We start from the raw sequence: 23,396 nt of genomic DNA, 5'->3' as shown, positions 1-23,396 counted from the left end.
TTGTTTTATCTCAAGATGCACATCAGTAATGTTTTTTCTAAAGAAAATGTAAAAATCTACTTAAATGTCCTAATTGAACTCAGGCTTAATCTTGGCTAAATCTAAGTCCTGTCTGTGAAACCAGGCCTAAGACAGTTTAATATAGGCCTAATTTAAGTTGAAATGTCATCCACAATTAAGTAAAAATTTATGGGAGCAACTAAAATTCATTTTAAAAAAATGAAATGGGTGGAAATATTTTATTCCTTAAAATAAAACTATAGGCCTACTGTCGCGGCGTCCCGAAAAATTTAGGATGGGAGAAAAAAAAAATTATCTCAAAACTTTTGCTTTCCCCCGAGAAACTTTGCGTTCCCTCTCAAAGATTTTTGCGTTCCCACGCAAAACCTGTTGTGAGCTCGGACAGACACTTCTAGTCCAGTCATTTTAAGCCCAAATGGGGGTCAACCTTGAACAAATTGCAACAGAAGCGAACTCAACTGATTTTGTATCCTCAATATGTCCTGAGTAAGGAAAAAAAAAAAAAACACAGTAGAATCCCATTAGGGGAAAGTTCCTATTCATACGCCTATTCATTCTTTTATTCATGTGAATAGGGTAAAAATTTGAACCTTTAGATATCACCATGAAAATTACTGAGTTGATTACTTACTTCAAGACAAACAAAAAATGTATTACAAGTTTTTTCGAAATTGTTTGTTAACATGGCCAAACGGTGCATAATCTAATAAAGTATGTGCTAATTTGCATAAATAGCACAACAGGTCTAAACATTGGGTAGGCTTATAGCCAGGTGAAAATGTCTTGTTGAATACAGTAAAACAGTAAAATACTTAATGTTAAGGTCTGAATGGAACCCACTGTATGAATGGCCTATTCTTATTTTTTATGTGCAATTACTTCCCAAACTAAAGTGTTATATAACGCAGTGATGTGTGAACTAAATTTGGCGTTACAGTGAAGTTATTGAATATTTTTCATAATATAAAATGTGCAAAAGCATGCAGTGTAATAGCCTATGACCAGTGGGACACCACTGATGTGTAAACTGAATTGGGTGGCACTACAGTTTGTACCATTGAAGTTAATGACTATTTTTGTAGTCACGTTTTTGGTCCCTTCGGACTTGTCTCTCAGCCGCCTGCTCATAGATCCATTTAGCCTATATTATAAAGCTCGTTTTGAGGGAAATTTGGTTGTAGCTCTAAGTTACTTTAATTTAAACAAGTATAATTTGTGTTTTAACAACGTTTAGCTCACTAGTTATTGATCCGAGAAGTTCGAATCTGTGAATATATATAACTCCACCTTGAGTTAAGCACTGACCGCTGTAATGGAAACATTTGATTTCCATTGATCTTCAACATATATTGCAAAGTAATGTGTCACGTGTCTATATTGTCAATGTGTGAAACAAGATGTATGTACGTGCCTGGGGAGGGGCTTGGTGTGACGCTTCAGGAACATATGGGACAGGATCTTTGACCCTATATCTGACAGTTTGCGTCTTTAGGTATAGAAACTTGAACAGCAATGGGTCCCTTATCTATAGAAACAGCCGCTGGGAAGGAACCTTGAAACAGGGTATAAAGGCTGCCCATCTCTTCCTGTCTGTGTGTCACTCACCCTACAGCGTAACTTCTGTGTGGTAGACTGAACCTTCTTGAAAGAATAAATACTTTTAAAAGACCATTTGATTCAGAGTGTCTCTTACGCAGTGATGATGATTTAATAGAAATTTTGCCACAACACCGCATTTCATAAAGTTTGTCGGGGGAACGCAAAAGATTTGAAAAACATTCTCCCATCACAAATTTTTTCCACCACCACGTCCCTTTAGGGGCTCCATAGTCGCCCCACCAGAAGTTCCTGCAGGATGATGTAATTTAGGAACTGGCTTTTTGGAGAAAAGCGGTTCAAGATGGGAAGTGCATATTGAGGACATTGAACATACTTCTCAGAATATTATTCTCAATTCTGAGATGTTCTGTGATGTATGTTGATGCACGGAGATCCAGTGAGATGAAGGAATGCAGATAGAAATCAATTTTATTCCTTAATAGCAGATGGAAAACTAAAAATGAATAAAATATTTTGGAATATTCAGAATTTAGAGTTTAATAAGGAAAATAAACATAACAGTTAAAAATCACTTTTAATATCTAAGGGAAAATATTCTTACCTAAGGCGAAAAAAGTGGACGAGAGCTGTATTGCAGTGAGTAAGAGTGTGAGAAGGAGAGAGATTTGAGTCTGAAAGAGAGACTAGCTAAACAAGAAACATGGAAACACACTTCTTAAACATGAGTTTGATCAGATAAGCAAGGGCAAGTTCCTTTAAGTAACGCCTCTTGGTAGTCGTGGCATTAAAATATAGGCTACTATACACTTACAGAAAAACAACTTGTTCCAGCAGTTATTGGAAACTTGCTTAGGCTGCATCTTCAGAACAAAAGGTACAGTCAAAAATATAGATCCACCATTGATACTATTTGAGAAGCAAAACCATCAAAGGAAACAGATGATAAATCAACACAAGAAGATATGATTGACTTGTTGTAGCAGATTAAAAGTTTCTCAGTCTTTTCAGTTTTCGGGTCTCAAGAAAGCTCTCAGATTCAAATGTCTCAGAAGAATTAGCTTTATTGAGCAAGGCAAGCAATAAAGTGAGATGCCAGCTGTTCATCTGATCTTTCCATTGCCATAGTTCATTTCTATACCTTTTTCTTATCGCTATCCAATGGACACCTTTAGCTATCTTTTCTTTTCGCCCCTCCTCTTAGTTTTGCCACAATAAAAAATAACTCCCTCTGGGCCTTCTTTCTATTGGTGGAAAATATCTTTCCAAATCATCTTATATAACCTTTTCCTGTGCTTTTCCATTTTCCTCCCATATGATTCATGTACAGCGTTTTGGTTACTTTTCCATCTGCACAAACCCTCTGTCCTGTGCTTGATAGCTAGGGCCTACATCAGCACAGACTTTTTACATGAGACAAATGAAATTCCCTAATACTATATGATAAAATATGTTTGATTATATGATGAAAAGCAAACAGGAGGAATATATATATATATTTTTTTTCTGTTGCACCAGTTTTATAGAAACACATGCATTTCTTGAAGTCACAAATGGCAGTGAGTGATAAATAGTCTCGATGGGGGTTGGGCGCAACACTCTTCAGCTGATGGTGATCGTCTCAACCATCTGAAGTGAGAAGTAGTTCTCACCAGTGCTGGCGCCTTTTGCCACTAATTACTCTTTCATATGCTTATGAGCCGCAGTATCTGCACATTGACGGGTATTTTACATGATAGATAGATCTGCGCATGACTATTCGTATTTTCGAATCGATGCAACCATTTAATTTGGTTAAAGACTTGCTTATTGTCAGGCTACTTATTATTAAAAACTGATTATTACTGATGAAGTAGATTTTTTTTTAATATCTCGTGTTTATGTTTTATCATTAAATCAAATCTAACCAATCATATCTTAAGGAATCATATAGTTTGTGTTTACTATTATTATTATCATCTGAAATGTATGTTTAATGCTCTTTTCACCTGTTATTCCTAGTTGATTTAGGTCGACCTTTTGTTCTTCCTGTAGAGGTGAGCAGAAGTCTAAAGTTTCCAAAAGACAGACTTATTAAAGTGCTGAGATGTAATTTTAAATACCATGTCTGCAGAGGAAACATCTAGTATGAGGAAAGGGGACAAGAGCAGCTCCTGATACTAATGTGTATGTATGGATTGAGACTAACAATTTTTATCACATATGGTCCAGAATGATATGACAAACTTTCAATGTACTTTCACCCCAGGGGCCTCAAAACTGCAAAGGCCAGATGGGTAATCTTGTATCTTTGTCTGGTGGGCCTACATGCGTTTTATTTACTACATATTGCTCTTTTCCATATCTGTTTTTTTTTTTAATCATCATATACACTCTGTATGCATGTATTTCATCTAGGAAAGCAGGATGGAATGGAGATTTTCCATAAAAGGACTTATATATGATGTAATGTATATTCTTATTGGATGATCACTACACCACCCCTTGAAAATGTATAAAAGCTTGTTGATCTTATTTTAAGAATCTGAGGGTGTAAGCTATGTTGATGCTTAAACATCTTCCCTCAGCTGAATCATTCCTGACTGAAATGACAAAACAGAAATAAAGAAAAGATCTAACAAATATTAATAAACATACCGTTCTCCATAAACATATTTATATTACTATTTGAACTTAGCTTCATTTCCTTCTGTTTCTGTTCATTATACTGAGTTTTCCATTAAGACACTAAAATCAAAGTTAACAGATTCAGGAGTGAACAATCCACACATCCTCACACAAGTGATCCATCTGTGTAACTGCTACATAGACCACAGCAATCTGATGACATAAACACTGTGTTAAAGAGGCTTTAGTCGTCTTTATTTATGGTACACATATAGATGTTATTTTAGGACTGGAATTCAGGTTGGTCATAAAATCCGAGTGACAGGACACTGGTCTGTCTGATCCAGGAACAGCGTTTGGAACATGTGGTCGTAAAAGCTGGGATGATAACGACAGGCCCGCTCACAGTCTGGGCTGAAATTCACCTCCAGTATCTGAGGCTGCATCACACGTTCTCCTGAAAAAAGAAAAATCATACGAGTTCTGCACTTTAACCGATGTGAGTCCTTTACATTTTCACATACAAGGAAGTTCCACTTCTTTTCCCATGACGCATGTCCTCATGTCCTCGCTCTGAATTTATTTTGGCTCAGGATCACCATGTTTCGTTTATGTCCATTATGTTACCACTACAAAACAAGACAATTCAAATCTCACAGTCAAATTATTTTCTGCTGATTCCACGTGCACCGAGACTAAATAACACCTTCATGGCTTTTTTGTTTTTTGTTGTACTTCTCTCCAAAACAAAAATCAGAGTAAAAGGTGTTTCTGAATTTATGTAGCATGAATATAGGGGAGTGTGTTTTGAGCGTCTATAGGATTTACCTCCCACCGTATGGTCCCATTTCAGCATGAGGTCAATGGCGTATATGGCTCTGGAGGAGGGGTACGCACAGATCCCGTATGGAGCAGGACGGCAGGAAGCTGCCTGGAAGAGCTCCGAGAACGATTTTAAGATATCTGCCTGCAACAAACAACATTCAAAAGAACAACAAATAACTTTGCACAACAACTTTGACTTTGATTGGTTAATTTGTTACCAGTGGTATACCATGTTACCATGGTATAGAAGGATATGACAAACTGTACTTTCACCCTGAATACCTCTAAACCACAAAGGCCAAATATCTGATCTTGTAGTTGTGTCTGGTGAGGTTATCTTGTTGCAAATGGCAATTGAAAGAGGAACTTGGCTTTGCTCGTCTAAATTAACTGTATAAAAAGGAAGACCTCAGACCTCGGCTCCTTTGCTACCTGACTTTCAGAAAGAGAGATCTCTCGTCAACTTTGCTTTTCTATAGGCAATAATTATATTTTATTTAGAAGTATTAGAAGTTATGTTTCTTAATTAAACACTTACTCATGATTATGGATGAAATATTGTTATTTCTAATTAATTTTTTGATCATGTGCTGCTAAGAAATATAAATTGATTTTATCACCTGACTGGATCTCCTTGCATTAGTATTGATCCCTTATTGAGAGAGTATAATACATTTATAAGAAAATGTGATTTAAACAGTTGTTTTTAATTCTTTCGTCTCTTCAAGAAGTACTATATCAATTTACACTCACTCAAGTATGCACATATTGTCACATTCACTGATGATTTAAGTGCTTATGGTCACAGGTTATGGTCAGAGACACTCTAGTTTCTTCCGTTTCGACGTTAATCATTCTATTGAAGAAAGAACCATGTGAATGTTCACTGGAATCTGCTGTTTCGGTAAAAGGGCAAATAACAGCAACTGTCTGGAGTAACTTAACCTTGAGAGAGAGTTGTGGGTTTCTCTTCCTCCCTAAATGCTTAAATCTTAAATGCTGAGGTTAGCTGGTAGCCTGATATGAAAACATAGGAAATGAGCAGCTGCGTTGAACCTCTCCTGACCCGCTTTGGACTAAGTTATACAGCGGGTCAAAACCCCCCCTTGAGAAGGCCCGAACAAGCCCAGGAAGTGACAGTGGAAACACAACTGGAGGCGGGGACTAATTTCATAGATCCGCATATACTAAATGAAGCAAGGGTGTAGAGTTACATTCAAGCTATTTTAAGGCATTTTTTTTACAGGAAAAAACGTTTAAATATGCAGTTGTGATTATCAAAGATTAGTTTTATTCAGTAGTGTACCGTGGGGTTTCAGTCAGGGCCTTCAGTAACGATCTAACGTAACGATGTCGATGACATCAGCGCGGGCTAGCCGTCGACACATCGCTGGGCCTCTGGGGCGTTCTGTCATACGCATCACAATTTGATTGGCTGATAAAACACATCAATCAAAGTTATGATCAAATGGAAAACGGCAGCTTCAACGGAAGGCTAGCTATACTACTAGTGCTGGTCCACGGAGCTGCGTTTAGATGACATATGTAAAATCCAGCTCAGACTCACAAAAAAATAACCATATTCTTTCTGGAAATATAATTGTAACGTACTGATAGACAGTAATTGAATTTAGACATGTTCAGACACACATTAATTTAATTATAGAAAAAATATCTATTTTTCTATTTTGACAGGGCCAGCAGAGAAGGCCCTGCTGGCTCTGACGGCACACCACTGGTTTTATTGGATACAATTATTGACTGTAAGAGATCTGTATATGTGTAATCAATCCTAAGAATATTATTTCACAAAATTTGAAGTGCATAAAGCCATACCTCAACCTGTTTCCATGGATACTGTGGATACTGGCTCTCAAACATAGGGATAAATTCATCATAGTGAATCTGATGGGAAACAAAAACATCCAAGTCATCTGAGATCAACCTTACAGACCTAAGCATATAACCTAAGCAGAGTTTTTGTACTTGTTTGAGCTGCACATCTTTGGCGTAGTTCATCACTGTGTAGTGTTTTTGATAGTCGTCAAAGTGATCCAGCGAGAAAGGTCTGGACAGAGAGACAAGCATTGTAATGCAGAGATGTATGAAAATATGCAGACATGGTGTTGTATGATTAATGTAAATGCATAGACAGGTTTGGTGATATCATGACAAACTAAAAGTACAAATAAAACACAAACAATTACATAGCATCAAATATCACATTCTTATTTTTCAATACCTTAATACTTTCATTCTTTCACTTTTTCTCATTCATCAAGCTAAATTCTGTTGGTAATCAGCAACACATTGTGAGCATCAGGACATTCAGATCTGTTATCTCCCTGACCTTTAGGTGACCTGGTTTCCCACTGTTTTTGGAGCTATTTCGACTGCAATAATATACTTAGCCACATGCCATTTATATGATTTGTTCTGGACAAAGGGTTTTCAGATATGGGTTACACTTTTATTTTAAGGTGTCATTGTTACAGTGCAATTATATATTTAAGTACTGAGTAATATTAAGAAACTACATGTACTTACTATAGGGTTAGGGTAGGTTTTGGTTGAGGGTTGTTGCATGTAATTATGCATAATTTACTGTTATTTCTATGGTAAGTACATGTAACATATGTAACAAGGACACTGTAAAATAAAGTGTCACCCAGATATGTCAAAAGGATGTGGAATGTGTGTGGAGGTTTACTTGTTGGCAAACCGCAGCCAGAACACGTCATATGCATAAAGACGCAGAGGTTCCACAGAGCGCAGCAGCACCATGTAGCGGATGTCAAACTTCACCATGCCCACCTCATCTCTCTGAAACAGCACAGGGTCCTCCAGATACTTACTCACCACCTGAGAGAGACACATACACACAGGTTAAGCCCTCATGGGTGTGAAGGAACATATCTAATGTCATCAGATGTCATTGCTTTTGCAATTTTCACAGACATGTACATCAAATCACACTAGGCTCTGTTCACAACGCCAGTTTTTGGAGTGTGTTTTGAGTCTCTTTGAGTTTGGAGTTTTGAATCTCGAAATGCCGTTGGCGTATGAATGAGTGAATGAATGGGTGAATGTGAGGCAATATATAAAGCGCTTTGGTGGCCATGGGTCTGTTGAAAGCGCTATATAAATGCAGTCCATTTACCATTTTACCATTTACTTTAGATACGTCAAGAATCCAATCGAGCCGCGAGTTCATCGGTCAAATCGTCTATACCTGACAGCAGCTTTTATATCTGGGTGGAGAGTGGAGCATTTAAGAGTGTGTGTAGAACACAAAACTGACGGCAGCAGCTCTGGTAGAGAACAGTGACTGGATCTAAAATCTTCAGATAACACACAGCTCATATCTCCATTGCTGTAAGTTACCGAAACCACATATGAAAACCTGCAACACACGGTAAACACGCATTTGTGCAGCGCAGAGTTCTGTTGACTTGATCTTTCTGTTGACTTGTGTACGTACTTTATCTCAAATGTTTCCAACAATATTTAAATGCAGAGAAATTTGCAATTTCGCAGCTCTCAGTAGAAACACAGTGCGCTTCCTGAAAAAATGAGGAAGTAGAAGCTGTAGCGTCCAAGCCGACGACCTCTGGTTGCCTCTAGCAAGCCGTTGTTGTTTGTTTTGCACATTTGTGATGGACTACAATTAATAATTATCATTTGCTACGGGTTCTGTTGCCAAAGATACATCTTTGTAATTGTTTTGAACAAGTGACCTTGTGGTGGATTTTTAATAGATAAAATAGTAAACTATATATTAAACTAACCATGTTTCTAACATCTAACCTTATTTCTCTTTTTAGGCCTAACATGATAACACTTTGAAACACAATGTACTAAAACGTTCGGCCCTGTTTTTGAATGTTGTATGTTGTGTTGCCATACCCCTTTTACTTTGGTTGTGTGAGTGTAAAAATAACAAATATGGGAATTGAAACTAGACAGATGACTTAATTTGAACCTTGTGATTAATGAAGTAATCATTAAAACAAAGTTTGCTTTACCTGGTAACAGAGGGGTTTTTCTATGAAAACCAATCAAATTGTGTGGAAATGATGTAATGCAGCATGACATTTTTGCCATACCTCCTTATTCTATAAAAACTGTTGTATTCGTGTTAGCTGGTGGGATTCTCAATGGAATTTGTCTGAGATCCTCCGGCCTGGCTTCTTCTTGGGGGAAATTCTCTGAGAACTGCTCGAGAGATCCTCTGGCCGTGATTAAAGCATTTAAAGGACATTTGCTGAGGTCTGTTTGTCGATTATTCCTGCTCAGGAAGTAAGCTAGATATGGGAACAGGTATTAGCACCCAGCCGACGTCGATGTGTAGACGCGCTAGGGTTTTGGATTAGACTCAGCCGCCGTCGATGTGTAAATGCGCTAGAGTATAGGATTAGCACCCAGCCGACGTCGATGTGTAGACGCGCTAGGGTAGGGTTGTACTCAGCCGATGTCGATGTGTAGACGCGCTAGAGTATAAATATTATAGGCCCAGGTAGACTTAGGTCAGATGAGATGGGACTTAGTTAGGTTTAGGGAAAAATCTACGACAACCTCTAGGGGTGAAACTTGCATACTATGCATTTAATGTATCCTTGCTAAATAAAAGTATTAATTTCCAATCATCATACACAACAACTAAGAACAAACATAGAAAAACATGGTAGCACTTTACTATAAGGTTTGCTATGAGAGATGCCTTTTTGATTAAAACAAAATAAGTGGTTTTAAATGATGTAAGAAATGCTCTAAACATCATATAAGCAGTGCTATTGGCTTAAAGAAATGATTAAACATTATTTGCTTAATTTGAAAGTCACTGTCTAAGTGACTTCCTTTGTTTGTAATATAGATAGAAATGTTTCCAGCTTTCTACAATGTTACTGATAGGGCACAGGTAGTAAATATGAAGTGTGAAAACCACAAGCAAAAACAATGTCGTCAAAGAATACAGAGGGAAAAAAAAAAAGTGAGAAGGCAAAAATAGAGTAGGCGACAAGGAAAGAACATCTGGTGGGTCAGAAAGAAGTGTCAGAGAATGATTTTATTATAAAAGGAACAGTATGGCAAGAACCTTTTCTTTTCTTTTCTTTTTTTCTTTTTGCATAGCTGATTTTATGCTGTAATTTAATTATTTTGCAATAAATGTGAAGTAGTTCATTCTTCCTCGGGTCTGAGTGAAGGAGTTGTTTTGTCTCCAGGTTTTGTTTCAGTGTCGTGAGAATATTTGAGGCTGTGCATTCCAGCTATGTCCAAAAGACATTTGACCCTGACAGGCGAAGACACTGTTTTCTCTGTTGGTCTGCCCGAAGGGACTATTCATTTTATAATGCATGTGACAGTGACTAAGCCTTCAGGGAGACTCTTAGAGACAGGAACTCCAGCCACCCCATGACTTACCACCAGCCTTCTTTTCTGGAGTACAACAGGCCATCTTTTGTGCTGCTCTTCCAATAGACCACAGCAGATTTAATTATAGACAGCGTGTTGAATGGATTGTTATCAAGCTAATTAGGTCAGGAGCTAATTACCCTCCTCCATCCCCAGCTCCTCCTCTCGTCCAGTCAGGATTTGGCATTCTGATTGCCCTTGAATCAGAATAAAATCTCGAATTATGTTGTACTTTAAAATCTTGAATTAATGATATCTGCTTACATTCATGTTGGTTCTGTTCTGTTTACCCAAGGGGGGGTTATCGCTGCTCTCTCTGCTCTTATCCATGCGAGGCTGCATGGATGCGCAGGGAGTTCTTGCCCAGAACGGAACCATACCGTCAATCCAAACTAATAACAGGCTTGTGTGTGTGTGTGTATACCTTTGGGGTGCTCTCTCGCTGTCTGATTATGTAGTTGAGGTTGTTCGTGATGTGTGTGTCCAGACCGCGGGCCAGGTTCCAAGGTTTGCAGATCCAGTGGTTTTCCAGTCCTCTGAAATTATCATTGACAAACATTATACACTACAAATAATAATAGACAACACGTAAGCTTGATATTTCAGACTTCATCTTAGGACCATCCTTTATGCAGAATGTCATGTTAGACTAAAAGAGATTTATAATTTTAATTTGCTTTGTATCCAGTGATGGAAATTTCTTGATGGAGAGTGAAATGTTTTCTTTAAAAACAGTGTATGGAAATTGTGAGAAGATTGTTAAAAGAATACTGATACGATCAGTAACTGTAACAATACAGATAAGCTTCTGTCACTAGACCAGTGTGTTGTGATTGGTCAACTGCTTCCAGCGTGTTTCAGAAACGCCCCTTACCATAACGGTGAGTTTTAACACAATACTTTAGCAACTCAACCAGGCCTCACATCATTATTTTACCTTTTCCATGGGCAGGAATTATATAAATGAGGGATAATATGATATGTACGTTCCCGGAAGAAAACTCAAGACTACAATTGAGGCGTATTTGTGCTTTATAAGGCCTTTTTTATGCTCAAACAGCGACATTACACTAAAGAAAATTGAAGATGTAAAACAGCATAAAAGGTCCTCTTCAATATAATATTCTAAAATGTTACATTTACTATAGTTAATATTATATATAATCTATTATAATATAATTATTAGTACTTAGAAATATGACTAAGGATATTAAGGGCCTCAGATAACTGGACACAAGTTCCCTGCTCATCATGCTCTTGGTAGAAGACTCAGATATTGCTTCCCCAGCCTTTTTTTAGTCACTGTTCAGCTACAAAATAACGTTTCTTGTGTATAGGCTTGCACTTGCAGCGTCATCTCTTCTCAACCTGTCCTTACATGAGTTCACAACAATAGCAAACCATATCCTTCCAATCCAATCAATTCCTGATGGGAAAAAAATCAAGATCCTTAAGAAGATCTTCTTGAAAAAGTCAAGAAGATCAGATCTTCTCTGTTTGAGAAGCCGTTTCATGTGACAAAATAGGGAAGGAAAGACTATCGCAACTCCCTTTTCATGCGGATTTTAAGTTTTATCCTTATGTCGAAATCCGATATTTAAAAAATTATTGTGCATTTTTTAGGAAGTTCAAAAGACCAGCCACAAAAGGAAGTGGAGCAAGAGTATGCTTTAATTAGATCTGCCATATGATTAAGAAGTCTAGACTTTTGGAAGTGGCTAACAATGGGAAACTGTTGATGTGCAGTCAAATAGAAGGAAATCTATTCTGCGCAACTATGTAATATTTAAATATAAATGTGTGTGCGTTTTTCTGTTCAGGCAGTCGCTCTTTTTCCACGACTGAATAGACTCCCGGCCGTTTCTCTTTTTCCCTAGCACGTTGAGTCTGATTACATAGTGTGAGAGAATTACCAAAATCCTTTACAAATTAGTTTTGCAGCACTATGATCGGACAGACGCTCACCTCTCCTGTCTTTGCAAGTAATGTCTGACAAACTGAGGCAACTCAGTCTGTAGGTTAAAGGTCTTGGGGAGCCACGGAGCCCCCTGACCTCCCCTGGCTCTCCATGCCACAGATGCCAGGCAGTCTTTAGTGGTCAGCACCGTCTCACAGGGGAACTGGTTAAGCAGGACATGAGGCCGTTCCTCACTCAGTTTCCTATTAGTCAGTTGAGCAAACAAAAGTATTTAAGTGAAACAAGAAAAGTAACAGATCACCAATTGCCAAGGCAGACAGACTAAAGTGTGTGGGCCAGGTTTTGCCCAAATTGTGGAACATTTGGGGACCATACGTCCTCAACAAGGATAAAAACCTGAAACCGCCCACCATCAAGTAAAAATAGCTTAATGAACAATGTCTTAATTAAAATTGCAAAAAAGGTTTGCATGAGGGTTAGGTTTAGGGATCGGATTGAAGTGTGCGTGTGTGTAAATCTGCTCACCGATAATCTCGGATATGGGAGAAGGTCCAGATTACGTCAGCCTCTTCCTCGTTTTCAGTGAATTGGAAACGTGGATGTTTTAGATGGTCTAAAACCTGCTTCATCTCAGTGTAGACCCTGATTTGTGCATACAAGAAAAGACAAAGTGAATATGGAATATTTCAGAACATAATTGAATCAGGAATGATCAATGTGAATATAGCCATTTATGTTGAGTTATTCTATTATAGTCATGTTTTTGACTGTGTGTGTGTGTGTGTGTGTGTGTGTGTGTGTGCAGAGGCCTGTAAGAGAATGCAATGTGCTCACATATGGTGAGCTGAGACCTATTTTTTACAGTCTATGGCTGAGACACTCATTCTGCTATTAGAGAAAATATGTGATGAGCTGAGGCCTCTCGTTCCAAAAACGTACAGTCTGATGCAAGGAGGAGATCCAGTCAGATGATTAAGTCAAATTTATTTCTTAACAGCAGACAATCAAATAATAAATGAAGAGTAAAATTAATTCATCCATAAACATGATTAAAAGTTTAATAATGAAACATACAATTAACAGTTCAAATCACTTCTAATATTTCTTAAGTAAAATATAATTCAAAACCTTTATTATACCAAACTTTACTTTATTATAATAAAGTATAATATTCTTGCCTAAAGGTAAGTTGTTTTAGAGAGCTCTCTAAGAAAAGATAGGTTGCGAAGGAGCAGGGTCTTGTCCAGGTTGAGACTGACAATTACAGAAAATATTCTCCTCCTAATGCAGATGCCTCAAAGCACCGGACTAAGTTCCTCTTTTCCTATGATAAGAACATGAACGCATGCAAGGGACATATCAGTCACTTGTGGTTTCACAGCAGGAGGGGGGGGGGGGGGGGGGGTGGGGGGGGGGGTGCACACATTGCCTGGTACCCCTGAGGTGTCAGACATTTGTCAATCTTAATACCATACACAATACAGACCAACTGCAAAACATGTCCTTTCTGCAAGATGTTCAGCTAAGATACAATCAGCATGTCCATTTACTCTAAGAAATGTTGAAGTCTTTGTGGTCTGTCTGGTGGTACATACAGTAATAAAAAAAATTGATTTTCATTGATCCTCAGTAGATATTACAAAGGAATGTGAGTAACATGTTTATATTGTTTGTAGTGTGGTATGGTAACGGGGAACATATGTATGTGAACAGGAACTTTATTCATGTTTGTACACATGTGGAAGTGCAAGAGTGAGAGACTTGGTGTCAGCTGGGAAGGGACCTTTGACCCCAGAGGTCTTAAGGGACAGCTAGTGATGAATCGAAGCTTACACAACAGTGGGTCCTTTATCTATGGAATGTGTGGCGGAAAGAAGCCCTGCTGAATAAGTCATTTAAACAAGTATCAAGGCTGCCCAGATCTTCCTGTCTGTGTCTCAATCACCCTACAGCGTAACTTCTGTGTGGTGACTGGGCCTTCTTGCAAGAATAAATACTTTTTAAAAGACAATTTGATTCAGAGTGTCTCTTACGCAGTGATGAGGGTTTAATATAATTTTTTGCCACAACAAAACCTCTTTAAGACAGTAAAAACAGCAAGTACAAAAGGTACAGCTTTCACCTTAAGTCAATCAGCTACATTTAAGAAATAGATTAATAAAATAAAAGCATTTAAACATACACTTCAAATTATAATAATGGTAAACACATCAAAATTATAGTAATAAGAAACACATCAACATGATAATATTGATTACTTAAAATATGATGATTATATTTGATTAAATGCTATTGAAGATCTAAATGACTAAATGATAAAACAGAAGCAAATGATAAAAACATAAGTAAGGTATATCATTTTTCCTGCTTCACCACAGTCAAAAAAGTTGATAAAGAAGTGTGTTGTGTATGTAATGTATTGACCTCATCTTGGGGAAGAGCATATGGAAAACTGTTTAAAAGAGTGTGTGAGGACAGACTCGAGTCTCTAGTCTGCAGACCAACTCGGCTTTGTATCTCTGAAAATGTATCTCTTTCTTCTCGTTAGGTACCCAATGGGCATCTGTACAGTTATCTTTTTGCTCCTCCTCAAGATATCGCCACCGTTAGAAACATTTTCCCTGAGACATTCCTTCTATTGGTGGAGAACCTCAAACATATTATATAACAACCACCTGCATCCCTCCTTCAGGTTTTTGGGTACTTTTCCATCCTTAAAAAACCCTGTGACCTAGTTTCTGCTTGGCATTACAGCATACAGACTTCTGCATGAGACAGATGCAATTCCCTAACACTATCATGAACAAATCATATACGTTTTGATAAATTATCCTTAGAAATATCAACACCTAAGGATTATAACTTTGAGCTATAGCCTAATTTGTCTATATGAAAACGAGGAAGAAAAGGTCTAATAATATTTTAATTAAGTTTACAAGCACTACAATCTCTGAAGAAATAACACACATCAGTTTAACAGAGAGAATAAAGACAGTTACTTTTTGTCCATTCTTCTTTGAATTTTTGGTCTACATTGTCTTGTGGGTATCAGAATAATTAATCATGTCATCGCGTTCATGATCAGACATTAGCATTAGCATAGCAGTAATGATATGACGCAGCGCCTGAAAATAGTCCCCAGCTCGGTAGACTATAGGGTCAACTATTTTCAGGCGCTGCATCATATCATTACGCCTGCTGGTACGGCAGCAAAGTTTCTTGATTATTACGCAGGAATGAGAGTATAGTTCCTAGCCATATCAGCCTAGAAAATCGCAACTTTTTATTTTCTGTCGGTCTTAGTACACGATGTAACCACAGAAGAGTCAAGTTTTAAATTGGAAAAATATTGAAACTCTAGTCTTTGGTCATTTTTTTGAGAGAGATGCTAATGGTCCTGTCCGATTCAATGATCTATGCTAAGCTATGCTAAAAGTGGTACCGCCAGACCCGGAGATCGGCTGAATGGATTCGAAAACGGTAAAACTCAACTGTTTAACTCTGGGGGAGTTGTAAAATGAGCCTATTTCCAAAAAAAGTGGAGTATCCCTTTAACATCTAAAAAAAAATCATGACCCTTTCATGACCCTTTAAAGCCTAGCAGTTTTTGTAAACCTCCCCAGCCTTGGAGGATGAAGGATCTAGACAGAGAACACTGCCCACACTGTGACCCAAGATTTAGCGTGGTTCATTAAGGGGCTGTAATTGTTACATGCAGAGACATGTTCCAGATCCTCATTTACACACACACACACACACACACACACACACACACACACACACACGCACACACTTACTAAGCTATCTAAATGGGGACATTCCATCGACGTAATGGATTTTATACTGTACAAAATAATGTAGAAATAATTTTGACATGGAAATAAGACTTTAGAGTGACAAAGACCACAATGAAACAATACTTGACATTCACATAAAGGCTTACTTTAGAACTTTTCCATCTGGTACACCATAAGGCTGGATGTCTACAGGAAGCTTCTCCTTGTTCTCTTGTAGAATCGTCTGGAAAAATTCAGTGATGTAGAGAGAAAATGGTACTTAAAGATTTTTCTGGATCAAAATGATGTCCACAAAAACACCTAAACAGTCTGACATATTACAAGTAGGAATGCCAACAACCAAATAAGATTCCACATAGACAAACACTTCCAAATAATATTTTAAAGATGATTAAATTCACTCACTTCATAGTAAAGGTCAGACGGTTCCCGGATGTCGTCGCTCACTGCCTCAAGGTCATCGGGTATCCATGGCAACAGGCGGCATCTCCTCACCAAAGCGTCTGCTTCTCCGTATGCAAAATCACGCGTCACCTCATCTGATAAATGTCAAAATGTCAAAAATTTCATCAAATCAAAGGCAGAAATTTGAATAAAACCACTTTGTAATGAAGGGGTGGATTTATAATCCCTTTCTCTTTTATTATTTAATGTATAGGGAATCATAAGTTTCCTTAAAATCATTGCATACATTCTGCTATTAATGTAAAGGAAAATATCTGTATTTTGTTATCTGAGAAGTGACTTTTACTAGCGTGAGCCAGATCTTCAGTTTTTATTCATTTAGTCTGGCTTCCACTTGCACTTATTTTGTAATTAACTGATTTGATCATCATGCAAATGAATCAAGAGTTCTAAAGTTTAATGTTTTGTTCTTATATTTATTTTGCCGTTCTCATGATAAAGACAACTGTGCCTTTCTGATGTTATATTTCTGCAAAGATTTAAGATGAACTCATTCACATATGCTTAGGGCCCAGCGATAGTGATCACTTAAGACCGCGAAACCACATTAGTTCAAGTTTATCCTGCAAAAAGTGTAGTTTATTTTAGCCACTTCCATACAACTTGCTAAATCAGTGATAGACAGAAATCAAAAGGTCTTCAGATGACTTGCCAACTGCTCAGTTCATACATGCGCCTTTAGTTTGACCTACCCTGACTAAGATTTGCGGTAGCATCAGCCTCCTTATAATCTACTAAAATAATGATTGCAGAATAATTCAGAATAAATCAAGATGTAACATTTATTTAAACATTGAGTTAAACATCAATTAAAAGGATTAAAATGAATACACAATACATAACTGATCAGCATAAAATACAAACAAAATTCAAAATGCAGTATCAAAAATAGTTTAAAAGAGTCAGCATACCTGGCAATAGAGACACAAAGCAACAGTGTGCGAAGTTCTGTTTACAGATGCTTCCTTGAGTGGTTTGAAAATATTTATTCAGCTTTCACTGGACCTTTTCCTGTGCCCCAAGCTTGACATATTATCAAGGATCTTTATTGGGCATCTCCTGCATCAGAAGAACAGGCATTGTTTTCTTTGTTCTGACTGTTCTGCTGCTGCGGGAATGAAACCCCTTTACCATTCACACCAGAAGTATTTATTTTGACCTCTCATAAAACAGCTGGAGACAGTAGATTTGCATGAATGAATGAGAGATTCTTAAGTAGTAGTTTGCTTTGTGTGTATGTATTGTTGTGTTCCAGTGATGTGCTGCAACTCAACCCTGAAGGAAAAAGATATTGCCTATGTTTTATCTAATGTTGCGTCTGCAGGGGTTGTATATGTATATGATAAACATGTGAGGATGCCAAAAAAACAGCTTCCAGGAGAATCAGATACCCAGATGAGTATGGAAAGAGAAAAAAATACCACGGAAGTCAATAAAGGCCATGAACTGTCTGGTTACTGACATTTCTGCTTTTGTGTTCACTGTTAAGCAGAAGAAAGAAATTCATACATGACAGAATTTTCATTTTTGGGTGAACTATCCCTTTAATGCACCCGAGATATTGTCTTTAAATATACACATTTGCATAAAAACAAACAAACAACAGAACACCAAATCTAGATGTTGCTAGAATTATGTGTACTGTTAACCAAAATGATGTCAAACTGGCCTTCCATACGCCAATAGGTACTGGCGTTTCTGTATGCTAAGTTAATGAGAGGCTGCATCCTCTTATTTACCATGGATTTAGGAAATGTGGAGAATTCTCTATGAACAACTTTGATTCACATATTTTCATATATGTGTGCTGAGAAATGCATACTTTTTGCTGCAAAATATTTAATATTTGACTTTTATATTTGTTATCTCATGTTAAAATGTGAATATCAAATCACACCAAGCTTTTGATGAACATTTACATCTCTTAATCACCATTGTATAGCATTATATGTTTTGCCCTCATAACTAGAGGTTTGATCATACAACTGAATATTGAAATATAATCTTACTTAGACATCATATTGGGAGATATAGAGTGACAACTGATATTTCAATGCATTTTATATAATAGCCTGCTGCTGTTATAAAGATTTCAGCGATTTACATCATAAACTATCAGAATTTAATCTTACTTTTTTGGCAATATAAATATCAGCAACTGCATCAATTGCATATTTAGATTCCTCCGTTTTTTTATTTATTCTTCTTCTTCTTTGGGTGTGAGCTTCATATTCTACTATATGAGCCATTACAGCCTTATATATCACAGTTTTTGGACTATTATTTCATATGCCAGGTTTTGCTCTGTTAAGAACTTATCAGGATCAAATGAATACACGAACTGACGACATAAGTACCAAGCAGTAAAAGACCTGTAAAATGGTGTGAACGATAATCTCCTTTGTTTCCTGTGGAGCGTGAAAGCAAACGTGTCGTTCGAGTGTGAAAAGCCCTGTTAACATCTGAAGAGGTCAGATGCAAATGCCTCTAAGTGCCATCTGAAATTTTCTTCTAGAATGATCATTTTTATCAAGCTCATATATTTAAGTTCAGTAATTTCACTTAAATGAAAATGAAAATGACCTATTAATTGTCATTTAAGTGAAATTACTGAACTTAAATATACGAGCTTGATAAAAATGATCATTCTAGAAGAAAATTTCAGATGGCACTTAGAGGCTTTTGCATCTGAACTCTTCATTCTGATCTTAACATTCGTCTAGAGTTGCCATTTCTCCCATTCTCACTTGAATTTTTGACTGGTAGACTTCATGGAGCATCTTTGATCTGCCTTTTGTCATGATGCGCAGACATGTGAAGCACGCTTATCTCCATGAGGGGCAGCCTAAAGTGGCCCGAGTCATTCCACTGAGGTATAATCCCCTTTGTTCCCTGCGGAGCTTAAGGTCAGAGAGATTGCAATCTATTTGATCTTGTCATTCAAGAGATAAAAAGAAAGAGGTGGAGTACCTGATCACTAAAACAGCCAGTCAGTAAAGACAGACGTGCTCATTAAAGATGTAAGAATCAACCGAAGTTACCTGATTTAAAAGAGAAAGGAGAAGCAGAAAACGGAAACATTTCTATATATCTTGTTTGTTTAATAATTTAATCAAATCTAATTAATCATGTAGTTAGTTGTGTTTATCATTATTATCTTTTGAAATGTATGTTCAATGCTCTTTTCACTTATTAATGTTGATGTCTCTATGTAGTTGACTTAGGTTGACCTTTTGTTCTTTCTGTAAGACATGAGCAGAAGTCTAAAGTTTCCAATAGACTGTGGCACAGTAGAACAAATGTTTTTGTTAAAATGATAAAATATATTATCTTAACCATCATGTCTGCATTAAATACATCTTGCATGTAGGGGCAAGAGCAGCTTCATTCTTTTATGTAAATTATGTATTGAGACAATTTCATGACACATATGGTCCAGAACATGTTCTGAGATATGCTTCTACAAACCCACAAATCACCCGACTTAAGTCAAATTATATTATTATTAAATTAAATATTATTATATGTATAATTTAAAGCTGGTAATTTACTTTGCCCTTCAAAAGTTTGGGGTCAGTAAGTTTTTATTTTTTAAAAGAAATAAACACGCTTATTCAGTGTAATGGAAATTTTACATTTAGATGTGTTCTTTTACTTTTAGATGTGTTCTTTTACTTTTAGATGTGTTCTTTTACTTTTAGATGTGTTTTTACTTCTGGGTGTGTACAACTTGTATTAACGTTGAACATTTATTTTTACTCATAAGCATTTAAAGAAATATAATCATATAAGCTAAAGCACATTATTAAAGATATGTAACCAAGCTTTTAGAAATGCATAAGTTAAGACAAGCTTGCAGGAACAAAATGTTCTGGGTTATAGAAGACTAAGTAGCAAAGAGACTATGTGTACTCCAAGTGACCTTTTGTGTACTCCAAGTGTGAAAAATACACTCACCTAAAGGATTATTAGGAACACCTGTTCAATTTCTCATTAATGCAATTATCTAATCAACCAATCACATGGCAATTGCTTCAATGCATTTAGGGGTGTGGTCCTGGTCAAGACAATCTCCTGAACTCCAAACTGAATGTCAGAATGGGAAAGAAAGGTGATATAAGCAATTTTGAGCGTGGCATGGTTGTTGGTGCCAGACGGGCCGGTCTGAGTATTTCACAATCTGCTCAGTTACTGGGATTTTCACGCACAACCATTTCTAGGGTTTACAAAGAATGGTGTGAAAAGGGAAAAACATCCAGTATGCGGCAGTCCTGTGGGCGAAAATGTCTTGTTGATGCTAGAGGTCAGAGGAGAATGGGTCGACTGATTCAAGCTGATAGAAGAGCAACTTTGACTGAAATAACCACTCGTTACAACCGAGGTATGCAGCAAAGCATTTGTGAAGCCACAACACGCACAACCTTGAGGCGGATGGGCTACAACAGCAGAAGACCCCACCGGGTACCACTCATCTCCACTACAAATAGGAAAAAGAGGCTACAATTTGCACAAGCTCACCAAAATTGGACAGTTGAAGACTGGAAAAATGTTGCCTGGTCTGATGAGTCTCGATTTCTGTTGAGACATTCAGATGGTAGAGTCAGAATTTGGCGTAAACAGAATGAGAACATGGATCCATCATGCCTTGTTAACACTGTGCAGGCTGGTGGTGGTGGTGTAATGGTGTGGGGGATGTTTTCTTGGCACACTTTAGGCCCCTTAGTGCCAATTGGGCATTGTTTAAATGCCACGGCCTACCTGAGCATTGTTTCTGACCATGTCCATCCCTTTATGACCACCATGTACCCATCCTCTGATGGCTACTTCCAGCAGGATAATGCACCATGTCACAAAGTTCGAATCATTTCAAATTGGTTTCTTGAACATGACAATGAGTTCACTGTACTAAAATGGCCCCCACAGTCACCAGATCTCAACCCAATAGAGCATCTTTGGGATGTGGTGGAACGGGAGCTTCGTGCCCTGGATGTGCATCCCACAAATCTCCATCAACTGCAAGATGCTATCCTATCAATATGGGCCAACATTTCTAAAGAATGCTTTCAGCACCTTGTTGAATCAATGCCACGTAGAATTAAGGCAGTTCTGAAGGCAAAAGGGGGTCAAACACAGTATTAGTATGGTGTTCCTAATAATCCTTTAGGTGAGTGTATGTGCGCAGCTTTGATCGAACGAGAGATAGGCAAAATGTGTGAATTCGAGCAGCAGCTAAGAACAGGAACCTTCAGCAGACATGGTATTGTTCTGTCTAGATAGAATTTATGTTAGACAAGAGATCTTGAACAAAGACGTTTCCTTTTAAGGTAAAGAAGGCGATCTTTTGAGACAGATGCAGCCTACCAGATGCAGCCTACCCAGGATGTGTTAAGGGTATATAACCTTGGCAAAGGGAACTAACCCCTTGCCTTCTCATATCAGATGCTCTCTGTATGTGAATGCCAATTTCTTGCAAGAAATAAACATTTTGATACTTTGACTTTTCAAAGGTTCCACTTGTCTCCTTCCTCCTCACTTTTCGAATAGAATTATTTCCACAACATCAGCAAGGACATATTCAATTGATCAAAAGTGACAGTAAAGACACTTACAATGTTACAAAAGATTTCAAACAAATGGTGTTCTAGTTAACTTTCTATCTAAAGAATCTTGAAAAAAAAAAAAGTATCACATTTGCCACAAAATATTAAGCAGCACAACTGTTTTTAAGATTGATAATAATAAATGTTTCTTTATTTAAACTCTCATTTTAAAATGTATTTAAATAACAAACGGCTATTTTAAATTGTAATAATGATTAATTTTTTCGATTGCACTTTTTTAAAACTGCATTTATTTGAATAAAATTGAAGAAGAAAACAATTTTGGTGAGCATAAGAGACTTCTTTCATTTAAAAAAATGTAAACGGTATTGTGTAGGACCTTCAGGTTACAAGTCTGACTCTTTAAACATTAGGCCACGACGAGTCAGAAATCTCCACTTCAGTAGCACTTACATACACCAACCTTTACAGTTTTATTACTATCTATATTCTGAAGGGTCTTACAGAGGGGTTTCTTCATATTTGCCTGATTTTATAAATTTTATTACTAAAAATACTAAATTTCTTTTAGGTGCATTCAAATGTGTGCCCTTGGGCTGTGTTCACATGCAAGGGGCCTTTTGATGATAATTCTCTTGGGATTCAGAGAGCGGCGAGAAGGACTCTGTACCCATGTGTTGCTTATTTATCTGTCTTGGGTGACTTGTATAAGTTCGAGGGTCACTATATCCATTTATCTGCATCTATATATCTGTCTTGGGTGACTTGTATAAGTTCGAAGGTCAATTTATACATAATTTCACCTTATGTTCATTAAGTGAACATCCTCATGTGTATTTCTCTAGAGAGTAAAGCATATTATCGTTCCTGCTTTCCTAAGGAGTGAAATGTGTTCAGTCTGTTATGATGTACTGTTCTTCTGATAATGAGCTCAGGCCTTCTTCAGCCTTGAAGAGGACTGTTGTTCGTCAGTGTTGTGTGTGTGCGTTTGATGTTCTTTGCAGGTTCTGAACTCTGTGATATACAACATATGAACTCGAAGACACCATTCTCAGACCCTGAAAGGTCACCACCAAGGACTTAAATCTTAGAATTGGGTGACAACTGTTCTGATTCACAGCGATATACCCACTTATCTATCAAAAATGTGTTATTGTTTAGACTTTATGTTCTCTTAGCCAATTAGAAGTAACAGATTATGTGATGCATGTCCTTGGAAAAGGTATAATTGGT

General features: G+C 37.3%; 1 protein-coding gene across 1 annotated transcript in view; it reads right to left on the bottom strand.

The window, feature by feature from the left end:
- Positions 1–2,586: 2,586 nt before the first annotated feature.
- ttll12 (tubulin tyrosine ligase-like family, member 12) overlaps positions 2,587–23,396 on the bottom strand; it is a 38,659-nt gene continuing 17,849 nt past the window's right edge. The window contains exons 5-14 of the mRNA XM_084112624.1: positions 16,543–16,676; positions 16,284–16,360; positions 12,866–12,982; positions 12,388–12,582; positions 10,847–10,958; positions 7,721–7,872; positions 6,997–7,078; positions 6,847–6,915; positions 5,014–5,152; positions 2,587–4,642 (exon numbers count right to left, since the gene is read on the bottom strand). Of these exons, the coding sequence (XP_083968750.1) occupies positions 4,491–4,642; positions 5,014–5,152; positions 6,847–6,915; positions 6,997–7,078; positions 7,721–7,872; positions 10,847–10,958; positions 12,388–12,582; positions 12,866–12,982; positions 16,284–16,360; positions 16,543–16,676 (1,229 nt within the window). The 3' untranslated portion in view covers positions 2,587–4,490. The remainder of the gene's footprint in view (positions 4,643–5,013; positions 5,153–6,846; positions 6,916–6,996; positions 7,079–7,720; positions 7,873–10,846; positions 10,959–12,387; positions 12,583–12,865; positions 12,983–16,283; positions 16,361–16,542; positions 16,677–23,396) is intronic.

The sequence above is a fragment of the Abramis brama genome (assembly GCF_963993115.1).
Source record: "Abramis brama genome assembly, chromosome: 4".
In the NCBI taxonomy this organism is placed as follows: domain Eukaryota; kingdom Metazoa; phylum Chordata; class Actinopteri; order Cypriniformes; family Leuciscidae; genus Abramis; species Abramis brama.
Note: the sequence above shows the minus strand (reverse complement) of the source record. Positions and strands in the feature narration are given on the sequence as shown.